The sequence below is a fragment of the Mauremys mutica genome, chromosome 20, assembly GCF_020497125.1.
Source record: "Mauremys mutica isolate MM-2020 ecotype Southern chromosome 20, ASM2049712v1, whole genome shotgun sequence".
NCBI lineage: Eukaryota > Metazoa > Chordata > Testudines > Geoemydidae > Mauremys > Mauremys mutica.
In genome coordinates, this window is record NC_059091.1 from 16,967,277 (window position 1) to 16,980,697 (window position 13,421).

Genomic DNA, 13,421 nt, shown 5'->3' on the forward strand with positions numbered 1-13,421 from the left:
AGTTAGGTGCCAGGTGGGAATACAGGTGCTCATGGTCCTTAGCTGGCACAAAGTATTTCCTCTCCACTTTCTTGGAGATGGGGGCCAAGGAAGCTGGGGTTTGCCACAGCGTAGTCGAGATATTGGCTACCCCCTTGTGGAGAGGCAGGGCCATCCAGCCTGGTGCCGAGGACGAGAGCACATTAAAAAGAGAGTCAGACGGCTCCTCCATCTCCTCAGCCTGGAGCTGGAGACTGGATGCCACCCATGTAAGGAGCTCCTGGTGAGCCCTGAAGTCCTCCTGTGGGACGGGCATCAGTGCCATTATGGCCTCCTCTGGTGCTGGCGAGGAAACTGGCACAGTGCCTAGGCGTCGGGGGGTACTGGTGGGTCGATGCCCAGGTCAGAGTCTGGGTGCGGTGCCTGCCGTGCTTGGGGCGGCAAAATCCTGCTGGGACCTGCAGCGGGACTGGAGGAGGAGCTGGGGAGATCCCGCTCCCTGGGTCCTCAGCCACACGCCCCGCCCTGTCCCTCCCTTCCCCTGCCTGTGAATAGCAACAGAGACCTTGGCCAGCCTTTGGCATCACACCTCATTGGCCCAGGCACATGCCCAGCAGGGCAGTAGCCGGGGGCAGGGCCCAGCACTGACTGTGTGATAATGGGCGGGGGGGGCCTCAGAGCTGCGAACACACAAACTTTCCCTGCCCCGCCCCCCCCGGAGGTCACTCCCAGTAAAGGAGGTCACTGCCTTTACCTGGGGTCACTCCTGCCAGCGCTTGCCCCAGCACAGCCCTGCTGGCGGGCAAGAGGAAGGGGGCCTCTAGGACCCGTGGGATGCAGGGGGTGAGGCTTGGCTCAGGGCCTGATCAGAGCCAAGGGGGCTGGAGCTGGCTGCCTCAGATGGTGCTGGGGCTCCAGGTGCTCAGGGGGTGGCTCTAATGGGCAGGGGCATTTGATCCAGGCCCATCGGGGTGGTGAGCCCGTCCTGCGGGGCCCTAGATGCAGCCCGGCTTTGCCCAGCTGCTAGAGTGACCAGACAGCAAGTGTGAAAAATAGGGACAAGGGGTGGGGGGTAATAGGAGCTTATATAAGAAAAAGCTGCAAATATCAGGACTCCCCTATAAAACTGGGACATCTGGTCACCCTACCTGTTGCTGACCAACCCTGGACGCGCCTCCTATGCAGTCCTGGCTCCACCCCCACTTACTTGGGCACTCTGACTGCAACTCCTCCTAGAACCCCTCCCTGCTTCTGGAGCCGAGGTCCCCACTGGGGGACGGGGCCGAGAGGCCAGGGTGCCAGGCTGTGGTGGGAGGGGTGCAGGGAGCCAGGGCTGGGTGAAAGGGGATGATATGGGGCCAGAAGGTGAGTTCTCTTTAACCCTTCGCAGACTGGACAGACACAGCCTGGGGCTCAGTGGCTGGCTCACATCTCCGCAAAGCCAGACGCTGGTAGCAGCCTCTGTGCGCCCCCCATCGCTGGCAGAGGGGTGACAGGAGAGGGAGGGGGAGGGGCTGTGCTTTGGGTCCCAGGCAGGGGAGGTAGGAACGGCTGAAGCTGGTAGATAACGGAGCCTGACTCTCCCCCTACCCATCGGGGGCAGGGTGGCCATGGGGCACAAAGGGTGACAACCCTAAATGCTGTGCCAGAGGGAGGGAACCTGACCTGCCCCCTGCCCTAACAGCCAAGCAGCCTGGAGGTCCCGTCCCCCCCTCCCCACCAAGAACTGACACCGCAGCCAGGAGTAGGGGGGAAGGTGCCTTGTTGAAAAAAGCAGGTGGAGCTGGGGGCAGGGCAGAGTCTCTGGGGGAGGGGGCTGCTTCTAGGCCTCCTCGGGGGTTAGCTGGTCGAGGGTTTGGACGTCATCTAGGAAGCACTTGGGGGTCAGGATGTGACTGGAACCTGGGGAGGAGAGAGGTGGTTGGCAGTGGTGGGCACAGTGGGGGAGGCATGAGGCTGGTATCACCCTCTCCCCCTGTTGCATCACATCAGGGTCACCATTTGTTGCATCACACTCGAGCAGGAACAGAGCCCAAGCAGAGAGAGAGAGAAACAGCGTGTGTGTATATGCATATGCTTCTTTATTCATTTCCCAGCATGCTCTTATATACAAGATGGTGGCTAATTGATTAATCAAATCAACACAGCTGCAGCTGTAACCCATAGGGTAATTATCCTACACACCTGTATCCTATTTACAATTAGCTGGCCAATGAGAACAAGCCCAAGGCCAGTCCTTCACACACAACTCCCAGCATAATCAGCTCAGTATCTCACATTCTAATCCCACATCTCCCCCCTCTATTCAAAATAAAGAAGAGGGAAAGGAAAAGAGGATAAAAAACATTCACAAAACATTTCCAACTTATAACACCACAATCTATCTTAGTCTTGTCCAAGAAGTTTAAATTATCATAATAAATATTATGGTGAAAAACTAAAGAACAATAATGTTTAAAACAGATAGGTGCAGGTCCTCAGCTGGTGTAAAATAACACCAGCTGAGGATCTGCCTCAGAGCCTTCAAATAAAATCACAATACACGACCACTAAATAATCTGTTCACAAGCCAAAAATTAAAACCTATATAACCATGCAATCATTAACATATAACCGCAAAAACACCAAACAAAGACAAAATACAACAAACAAGTGATGTGAATTTTACAGGATTCCCCCCTCTCTGTTTTACCAAAGCATTCCTCAGATGTCAGGCGATCAAACTGACACTGAGGATGGGGGGGGGGTATTTCCCCTTCTCTGTTAAAAACACATCACTTAACAACAACAACAACAATTCTGGCCAGAAGACATCACAAGACAAAACAAAAAACACAAAACATAACTCTTAATAATAATAATTGCATGGTACACTAAACACAAAATTTCTTGAGCAAGTGATAGAATTGTAAAAACTAAAAAGCAGTTATAACTTTAACTCTCCAATATAGCTTCTCTAACACAATTTTCAAAACAACATCTTGAGAAGCACAAATAAAGACAGTAAACAAGTTGGACATTCTGTAGTGAATGTGTCATAAGAATAAAATCTGTGAGGCAATTTCTATCAAAAACATCACATACTGATTTAAAGGCAGCTGCAAAGCAGTCTGAGTTAACTCCCAAGTCTTAAAAATTTAAAAACAAAACAAAAAACCTTTCCATTTAGCAACACTGTTCTCTTATTAAAACTGAGTTCTTATATATTTTAACATGCACTCAATGGCACAGAGATAGTGTTTTCTTTAGAAGGAAAGGCAGCTGTTCATGCTTGAAGAGAACTCCTACTAAAGTTCTGCAGCTGCCTGAGAGACCTTGATCTTCTCCACCCCCGCCTCCAGCTTGATTTCAAAGTTCCAAGCTCCTCCTTGTTTCACAGCATGGAGTCTAGAGGACTCTGGTAATTGTAGGGGAAGTAACAATCCCACATGATGATCTCCCGGGCAGTCTTAAGGATCTCAACACTTGCTGTGCTCAATGTCCTGGAAATCAACATCATTAACTGGTAAGACCTAGTCTCCCTCCTGCAGCCTGCCCCGCTCCGCGATGCATATCTTCCGCTTCCACAGCGGTTTCCATAGCAACTACTCTGCCCTTCTTTCGCGACTTATAGCCGCCCTTCTTCTTCGCGACTTATAGCCGCCGCTTATCTCTGCGACTTATAGCCGCCCTTCTTCTCTGCGACTTATAGCCGCTCTTCCCTGGGCTTAGCCTCCCTTTTAACTGCTCTGCCCTTCTTTCGCGACTTATAGCCGCCCTTCTTCTCCGCGACTTATAGCCGCCCTTCTTCCCTGCGACTTATAGCCGCCCTTCTTCCCTGCGACTTATAGCCGCCCTTCTTCCCTGGGCTCCCTTTTCAGACGCCCTGCAGCTTGCCGCTGCTTCGACTCTGAGCTCAGGTGCGCCTCCTTTCTTATTGGGCTTTCTTGCGGCTCCTAGCCACGCAACACTGAGCTCAGGCACGTCTCTTTTTTCTCAGGCCATCGGCATCAATGCCGGCATTCTCCACCATTTGTTGCATCACATCAGGGTCACCATTTGTTGCATCACACTCGAGCAGGAACAGAGCCCAAGCAGAGAGAGAGAGAAACAGCGTGTGTGTATATGCATATGCTTCTTTATTCATTTCCCAGCATGCTCTTATATACAAGATGGTGGCTAATTGATTAATCAAATCAACACAGCTGCAGCTGTAACCCATAGGGTAATTATCCTACACACCTGTATCCTATTTACAATTAGCTGGCCAATGAGAACAAGCCCAAGGCCAGTCCTTCACACACAACTCCCAGCATAATCAGCTCAGTATCTCACATTCTAATCCCACATCCCCCATCCTTGCAGCTGGACCCTGCTCTAGTGCGGGGGGAGAGGGGCTGTCTCCTGCCCCCCGCGGCCTGGCACTGCACCCCTTGTACTGCTGTACCCTGCACGGCCAGGCAAGAATCCACCCGCTGACAGTGTTCCTCACCCTTGGTGTGTGCAGGGGGTGAGCCATATCCCTATGGGTGTTACTGGGGGTGTCTGACTGGGCCCCCACACATGGTCCCTGGGCAAGGAGAGCCCTGGGGAGCCAGGGGCCAGGAGATCAGGTGGCTAGATACAGGCCATGTGGGGCTGCGGGCAGGTGGGGCCAGCACATCTGTTCCCAGGCCCCCCGGGTGCAGGAGGACAGAGGGTGGCATGGGCGCCCTGTGGGTGCTGGGCAGGCAGTTCTAGGGTCTCCCCCTCCCAGAGGGTCCCGACTGTCCCTGACCTGGGCATTCCAGCTGCCCTCCCCCCAGGACTCGCCCCACTCACCAATCACCACCTCCCACTTGCCCTCGCTGGCCTGGGTCACTTCGTAGGCGCAGCGCATCTCAGACATGGACACCCCACCCAGCACGTAGACGATGAGGCGCGGGCCCGTCGGGTACTTGGCCGCTGGCTTGTTCTTGTGCCAATGCCCAAAGCGGGCGCTGGGGGGAGAGAGGGGCAGTGTGGATACCAGGGGCTCACTGAGGGAATGCCAGGCGGAGGGGTGGGCACTGCCCGGAGTGGGGGCTGTGGGGAGAGCGGGGCAGTGTGGATACCAGGGGCTCGCTGAGGGAATGCCAGGCGGAGGGGTGGGCACTGCCTGGAGTGGGGGCTGGGGGGAGAGAGGGGCAGTGTGGATACCAGGGGCTCGCTGAGGGAATGCCAGGCGGAGGGGTGGGCACTGCCTGGAGTGGGGGCTGGGGGGAGAGAGGGGCAGTGTGGATACCAGGGGCTTGCTGAGGGATGCCAGATGGAAGGGCAGGGCCCGGAGGAGGCTGGGGGGCAGGACCTGCCCAAGGCAGTGGGACAGGAGCCCCAAAGCAGGCAAGAGGGAGTAGGGGAGGGCGGCACCTGCCCTGGGCTGGGGGTGCTGTGTACAGCCCGGCCAGTCCCGTCCCTCCATCCTGGGCCCTGGTGTGTTGAGGGGCTGCTGGGGGGCGGGAGACATGCTGAGAGGGGTCCAGGGCTCCAGGCTCTTGGGCACCCTCTCCCCTGTAGAGGGCAGGGTCCTGGCCACGCACAGAGGCTCCTACACCCTTGGGCGTGGGGGTGGGGGGGTGTCAGGGCTCTGCCCCCCTCGGCCCAGCCAGGCTCAGCCTTACCTGACAACAGCCTGGGGGCTGGCGGCAGGGACCGGGTCCGACACGAAAGGCCACAGCTCCCTGTCCAGTCTGTCCTCAATGATGTACTGGGGAGGGACAGGGGGGGAGGACAGGTCAGCAGGGGCCAATGAAGCAGCAGTAACCTCGGACCTGGTAGCCAAGCCGGACCCCATGGCGGGGAGGGGCTGGGACAGCTCCTCACTGAATGATTGACAACCCCTGGGGGAGGGGCATGGGGAGCCAGCAAAGACCACGCTGACTCCTCCTGTGATGCCCCCCCATCTCCCCACATCCCCCTCAGCTGCTCAGTGCCCTGCTGTGAACTTCCCACTCATCCACCCTTATGGGGAGGGCAGAGACGTCTTGCAGCTGGATCCAGGGCCCCACACTTGGGAGGGGGGGAGGCAGGGGGCTGCCCTCAGTGCCCCTTCCCTGCTGCGGGCAGATCCAGGCCCTGCCTCTTGCCCCATGAGGTGTGTCCCAGCCACGCAGGGGGCCCAGGCTATGATACATTCTAATGCCACATAATAGGGGCTTTTACATTAATCCGCTGAGTTGACTTGTACAGGGAAGCTTAAGGCCTGACGAGCTGCGGCTGGCGCGGGGGGGCGGGGCTGATTGGATTAGGCACGGGATTGAGGCTACTGTAACTGCCTGCCCCAAAATCCCACAGGAGGAACCATCACAGCGCTGGAGCAGGGGCCTGGAAGCCTCCTGCCTGTGGGACAGGAGCTCGGGCAGCGGGGTTAATTCTTGGCCTGGAGGAGCCCCAAGCCAGTAGGTTGAAGGCAACTAAGTGTGCCCCCCCACCCCCTCGAGGAGTGCCCCACAGGGCAGGGCGATGAGGGGCTCAGGCCCCAGCAAGGTTGGGGGGAGAGAAGAGACCATGTCACCGCTCACAAGCTAAGCAGGTTTGGGCTCAGGCAGTGCTTGGATAGGAAACCTCTAAGGAAAAGCCAGTGGAGGGGTGCTAGTGAGTCAGCAGAGGGTGCTCTATGACCCCAGTGCGGCACTAGGGGGTGCTGTACTGCAAGGAGTGGGCGGGGGGGGGGGGGCTCAGCAGGGGGTGCTCTCCCCTGGCAGTCAGTGTCGGCCCCAGTGCAGCGCTAGGGGGTGCTGTACTGCAGGGAGCCGGGGTGGGGGGGCTCTGCAGAGGGTGCTCTCCCGGTCAGTCAGTGACCAGTACTGTGCTGCAGGAGTTCGTCCTTCAGATGAACGACAAACAGCTGCTCCTCACTGGAGTTGAGGCCAAGGACCCTGCCGGCCATTCACATTCCAGTGACAGTCATGACAGTGTGCTACCTGGACCCCTGCACTTCCAGCCCCACACACTCATCACCTCCTGCCCTAGATTCTCAGGCAGTGCTGCTGTGCGGCTGTTAACAGCTGCCTGTCACTCCTCAGGAAGAATTCAGCCCCGGTGAGGGATCCCTGTATAAACCGCCTGTGCCCCACCCCAGAGGTGGCAGCATGTCAGCACCGGGGTAACACAACTCCCCTGCACTCATCTCTATGATTTAAGACCCTAAGGAGGGTTACCTAAGGAGGTGGTGGAATCTCCTTCCTGAGAGGTCTTTAAGGTCAGGCTTGACAAAGCCCTGGCTGGGATGATTTAGTTGGGTTTGGTCCTGCTTTGAGCAGGGGGTTGGACTAGATGACCTCCTGAGGTCCCTTCCAACCCTGAGATTCTATGATTCTATGACCCCTAAGAATGGCAGCAGGAGAGGACTCTCTGATGAGCCTCTCACATGGCTAGAGCCTTGCGCAGATACAAAAATGTGGATGTGCATCAGCCTGCGATCCACTAGCTGTCTTTTACCTGTATCTGCATCCTCACTGGCTGCAGCAAGCCCTCACAAGGGCTGGGGGCGGGGGGAAAGGGGTCCTGCAGAGAAGAGGCAGTGACAGGGCTGCCCAGAGGGGGGGGGCAAGAGGGGCAATTTGCCCCAGGCCCCGGGTCCCGCCAGGGCCCCCATGAGAGTTTTTCGGGGCCCCTGGAGTGGGGTCCTACACTTGCTCCGGGGGGGCCAGAAAACTCTTGCGGGGCCGGGCCCAGGAGCTTCTTCTGCTCCCGGTCTTCGCCGGCGGGGGGTCCTTCCGCTCCGGGGAGGAAGGACCCCCCCGCCGGCGAACTACCGCCGAAGCGGGACCCGCCGCCAAAGTGCAGCCGGGTCTTCGGCGGTAATTCGGTGGTGGGAGGCCCTTCCGTTCTGGCTGCACTTCGGCAGCGGGTCCTGCTTCGGCGGTAATTCGGCGGCGGGGGGGGGCCCCCGCCGCGGGTCTTCGGGGCACTTCGGCGGCGGGTCCCGGAACGGAAAGGCCCCCCGCTGCCGAAGACCCCAGGCCCCCGGAATCCTCTGGGCGGCCCTGGGCAGTGAGGGTGGGTACTGGGGGTAAGAGGCAACATGGAGGGGGCAGGGTCTTGAGGAGAAGGGGCAATGTGGGTGCGGGGTCTTGAGAAGGGGCAGCGCGGGGGCAGGGACTGGAGGAGAAGGGGCAGCGTGGAGGGGGTGGGGGCTGAGGGGAAAGGGTGTCTCCTCACGTGACGCTCCTGGGGGGCCACAAGCGATAGTACACGGCAGCAGCAGAGCGTGTTGCATCACTGTGGGGTGGGGCGCCGGGGCCTTGCCCGCTCCAATCCCAAATCCTGCTGCCCAGGAGCTGGTGGGGACGCTGGTGCTGCTCGAGCTGCTGGACAGGAAGCAGCGTGGCAAGGCGAGTGGGTGCCGGACAGCCCCGACTCCGACCTGTCACCCAGCCACTGGCCCTGAGCGTACTGCACCCTCTGGGCTGCCTGAGCCTGACGCCACAGGCCAGGCGCTGCTGGGGAGTAGAGCCCTGCACGGTTGTGTCTGCAGCCGATCCACTATCCGCAGAAATGGTGCGCGGATATGCAGGGCTCTACCACGGCTGACCCCAAACCAACCCCTCCACCTTGTGCCCAGCCTGCCAGGTGTGACCCCCACCCCCAAGGCCAGGAAGCAGACGGCCGGGTACCTCCATGACGTCCTTGAGCATGGGGGTCCAGCGGGAGAGCTGGTAGGTGGACTCCAGCCTCATCTTCCTCTCGGGTCGCAGCTGCCCGCTCTGGGGGAGGAAGGCAGAGAGGGTGAGAGGCAGCAGGGAGGGGGTGTGAGGTGGGAACGGGGGCAGACAGGGACAGCGTGGCCTATCTGAGTCGCTCCAGCCGGGCTGGCAGGGGAGAAGCAGAGAAAAGAACAGAATGGATCACTGAGCGAGAGAGAGAGGAGGGGAGAGAGACTGATGGGAGGAGAGAGCCGCTTCCCCCAATTTGCCGCATGGCCACCCCATGCAGTGGTCATCAGCTCCAGCTCCCTGGCGATCTGAGGTCCTGATCCCCAGGGTCCTCTGCAGGGGCAGAAGAGGTCACCCCAGATGGGGAGTAACTCAGGGGTCACCCTCATATGGGGAGGGCGTCACCCCACTGTACAGGGGCAGAGGTCACCTCTGTGTTGGGAGTAGGTCACTGCCATAGGGGGCACCCCTGTGCAGCCCAGATCTGCCCCCTGGCATGGGTACAGCTGCTGGCTTCTGGCCCTAGTCCCTTACCCCACGCCTGAGGGAGGTGCACAGGAGCTCCATGTTGTGGATGATGTCGCTCTGCTGCTGGATGTTGGCATGCTGGATCAGCTTGGTGAGGTTCTCCTCGCTCACACCTGCATAGGGAGAGACAGGTCAGCGCTAGCACCCCTGGGACACACCCACAGCCCAGGCACATTCAGTGCGTGGCCCAGGAGTCCTAGTTCCCCGATCAAATCCTGAGATCCTGCTCTTCCCACCCCTCTCAGAGCTGGGGGCAGAACCCAGGAGTCCTGGCTCCCAGCCCCCCTCTAACCACTAGACCCCACCCCTCTCTCAGAGCTGGGGGTAGAACCCAGGAGTCCTGGCTCCCAGCACCATCCACTCTAACCACTAGACCCCATGCAGTTAATGATCAAATTTAGGTTCTTGCTGCTCCTCCCTCCACAGGTTCTCTCGGGCGCTGGGGGCAGGGGTCTCTCTAGCTCCCCCTGGCAGTGCAGTGGGAGCCCCCCTCCCCCTAATCTGGGCTCCCCCTTCTGCGGCCAGTCAGGTGCAGTGTCAGAGCCGAGGCCTGGCTCTTTAAGGCTGTGAGGCCTTGAGCTGAAGGGACGGCAACCCCCCCCAAACCATTTACTGCTGCTTAGTGCAGAGGGGGAGGCCTGGCAACTCCACAGCGCCCCCCTGGCCAGGAAACTGGGCAGCCAGAGGAGCCACATGAGGGCACCTGGCCTGGGCAATGGGCACAGGGGCAGTGCCTGAGCAGGGTTACAGGAAGGGCCCCGGAGCAGGACCCTGCCCCACCGAGCCAGCATGGGGCAGGAACCGATGGGGGACGAGGGACTGTGCCAATGTCAGGGTCAGGGAGGTTCCCCAGGCCCTGGTGAGCTGGGGGAAGGGGCTGGATGCAGCAAGAAGCAGGGAGCTGGTCCAGGGAGGACACAAGGGGTGGGCAGGGAGCTGGTCGCAGGGGGCTCAGAGGCAGAACATGGCATCTGAACAGCCTGCAGGAAGGGAGGGATGTTCCCCCTCTCTGCAGAGAACGGGCCGGGGGGCTGCTCCAGGTGTGTGTCTCCATCCCCCTCCCTGCAGAGAGCAGGCGGCGGGGCTGCTCCGGGTCTGTGTCTCCATTTTCCCTCCCTGCAGAGAATGGGCTGGGGGGAGCGTGGACACTGCTGGGAAGGCAGCCGCAAGGAGCAAAGGCCGCACTCGCTGGCTCACAGGCACCAAGAGGTGGGCAGAGGGGAGACAGGGCCGTAGAGCCAGGCTGGACACAGGCCCTGGGAAGCGGTTGGCTGGGAGGCGCCCTGCATGTCTGGGGGGGTGCCAGTCTGAGCAGTGCTATTCCCTCCAGCCCCACAGGCCTGGGCACTGCCTCCAGGGGGCGCCCCCTGCAGCGGTAGGCCCCCCAGTGCTGCCCCCTGCAGGCCTGTGGTGTTACCGTTCTTCAGGAAGATATAGAGCAGGATGATGCGGAGCTTGTCGTAGGCCGGCATGCTGGGGTCCAGCAGGACGGGCACGATGATCTTCATGGGGTCCTTGATCTTCTTCCCATCCATGTCAGTCCCCATGGCCAGGTCCTGGGGGGTGAGGGAGGTGCACACACAAGGCCCAGGTCAGGCCACTCTGCTTTCTCCAGCTCCCGCAGCAGGATGGGAGACGCGATGGCCCCACGACCCACAGCTCGCCTACCCCCTGTGCCAGGACCCCCTCCTCCCTGGGGTCGGCTCCCCCTGGGGTGTGCAATGGGCCCCCAGGGAGTAACACAAGCCCCATGTCCCTCTTCTGCACCCCCGGTGCTGCATGGGGGGGCTGGCCCTGGCTCCAGCGAGCCTGCGGGTCTGAGACCCCTCTCTCCAGGCTGAGTCCATGAGCCAGACTCTGCCCCCCAGCCAGGCTCTGCCCACAGACCCTTTTGGTTACATGCTTCACTGGGGTTTGTACAGCACCTGGCATAATGGGGGCCTGGCCCATGACTGGGGCTCTTGGGTGCTACCATAATACAATTCATAGCAGCCCCTCTCGATTGAAAGACCTCAGCCAATGTCTCTAAACCCAGACAGCGGCAAAGCCCAAATCCTAACTGGCCTCTGCCCTAAATCAGATACCTGCATGTGCAAATGGGCCAAATCCTGAAGGTCGTTAACTCAGGATGATCCTCTGTTCTACTACAGACACCCAAGCCAATAGACTGGCTCCCAGCGGGTTGTCTGGGGAGGGGGTGGCCTGGCTACAAAGGCACCTGCTCGAGGTCTGGGATCACCGGGGGAGGCTGAGGCAGGTGACAGCAGGGCTGGAAGGTTACAAAGGGCCAGGGCTGATCTATTTCGTATCTTTGTACATTTTCACCAGCTAAAGAAGCTCCCCAGAGCTCCCCCACCCCCAGTTGCTGCAGGATCCCAATGTGGTGAGGGGGACCCTGTGACCTGAACCCAGACATACCCCGAAGGACTCCCAAGGAACAGGTGAGCTGGTGAGCGGCACTGCGATTGGGGGATGGTTATTTCCCTTATGATCTGGGCTCTGTTAAGTGAAGAGCAACGGGCTAGAACCCTGCACGTGGTGTCTGTGCGCTCCGTGCTACACTGACCACCTGGCCCCTGGAAGAGGGAACCCAGCCGGCCCACACCTCCAGGGGGAGATCTGGGAGAAGTGGGGGGTTAAGCTACTGGGCTACTTGGGGGTCAGTGCTGGGCCTACGGCCTAAGGCAGGTGGGCTGCGGGGCTCTGTTTCTGTGAAGAGGTAACAGACAGAGTCAGTGCCCAGGAAATGGGACCCCAAAGCCTTCGGAGGACAGGGGGGTTTAACAGCAGTCCTCCACCTGCCGCAGTGGTCATCCACACCCCAAAGTCTAACCCCTTCCATCCGGGGTATGGTGTAGTTCAATATGGCTACTTCCCATGGCCAGGTGCAATATGAGGGAGAAGAGGGGGGACCCAGGCCCACCCGCTACTCCAGGTCCCGACCCAGAGACTCTCTAACAGCAGCCTCCCTGCCCTCCTTCTCTCCCCTCGCTTGCTGTCTGGTCTCCCTGGGTTACTAGCCCTCTGATCCTTTGCACCCTTTAGGCCCTTCCCTCAGGGCCTGTAGCCTGGCAGTAGGGTGACCAGATGTCCCGATTTTATAGGGACAGTCCCGATTTTGGGTCTTTTTCTTATATAGGCTCCTATTACCCCCCACCCCCATCCTGATTTTTCACACTTGCTGTCTGGTCACCCTACCTGGCAGGTAGCAGGCTAGAGTTCCCTTCGGCTCCCCCAAGCCTGCCCAGCACTGCACTATCCCTGGTGTTGGTCTCCTAGCTCAGGAGACAGACCTCCCCTGTTGGAGGTCTGGGAACAACTGCCTGCTCCTCTCCTAGGCAGCCTTTATATAGGGCTGAGCCTGGCCCTGACTGGCCGCCACTTGCTCAGCCCTCATTGGCTCTCCCACAGTCCTTCCCTGATTGGCTGCCTCTTGGAGCAGCTGCTCTGGCCTGCCCTACCCCAATCTCTCATAGGGGTGGGGCAGCTGCCCCACCATAATTACCTTATAACATGGGCTACAGCTATAAGTGAGGTTAACACATACAGCAACTTACAAGCATTCCATAAAGTCTAAACACAGAGAACATTTTTATAACCACGTGACTGAGGTCCGGGGGGGCGGGGAGGCACATACTGCAGCTGCTCAATTAGGGCAAACTGCAAAGAATGGGGCAGACAATCCCCCAAATTAGCAGTTATTCTAATACTTAGATTCACCAAGCCAGCAACAAAACAGCTTCCCCAACACCTTACTGGTTACCCAGAAGCCAGAAATACAGTTCCCTTATAGCAACCCAGCCTTGAGCTTCCACCCAGACAGCCAAGTCAAATATGATGAGGATTACTGAAAATTTAGTTCATTATATAAAAAGTTTTACCAGTCCCAAAGGATCGGGCACATCACCCACCAAGTTAATGAATATTTCAGATCTTACTCAAATCCATGCTAACAGCCAATTCTTATGAACTAAACTAAAATGTATTAAAAAAGAAAAGAGAAAGTATTGGGTGGAGATCATTATACATACAGATATGAATAGAGTTCTTAGGTCAGTTTCATAGCAGAGATGGTGAGCTTTACAGTTGCAAAAAGTACTTTCAGAATTAATCCATAGGTTACAGTCCAGTGTCCAATATCAGGGTGATTCAGATGGGACTGGAGACCTTAGAATTGTGACTCAAACTTCCCCTGATGAAGCTTAAGCAGATCTGAGATGAGAGGATCAAGGCCCTAGAGTTCTTTTTATAGTTTCCTAG

At 58.3% G+C, this 13,421-nt stretch overlaps 1 protein-coding gene across 1 annotated transcript; it reads right to left on the minus strand.

Moving 5' to 3' along the window:
* Positions 1–1,771: 1,771 nt before the first annotated feature.
* LOC123353857 (syntaxin-binding protein 2-like) lies at positions 1,772–10,704 on the minus strand. The gene is made up of 6 exons (XM_044995287.1): positions 10,579–10,704; positions 9,168–9,274; positions 8,595–8,684; positions 5,598–5,683; positions 4,780–4,937; positions 1,772–1,881 (listed from the first exon to the last, which is right to left on the minus strand). Exons 1-6 carry the CDS (start codon positions 10,694–10,696, stop codon positions 1,802–1,804), a joined length of 639 nt encoding a protein of 212 aa, XP_044851222.1. The 5' UTR covers positions 10,697–10,704; the 3' UTR covers positions 1,772–1,801.
* Between the last annotated feature and the right edge of the window lie 2,717 nt (positions 10,705–13,421).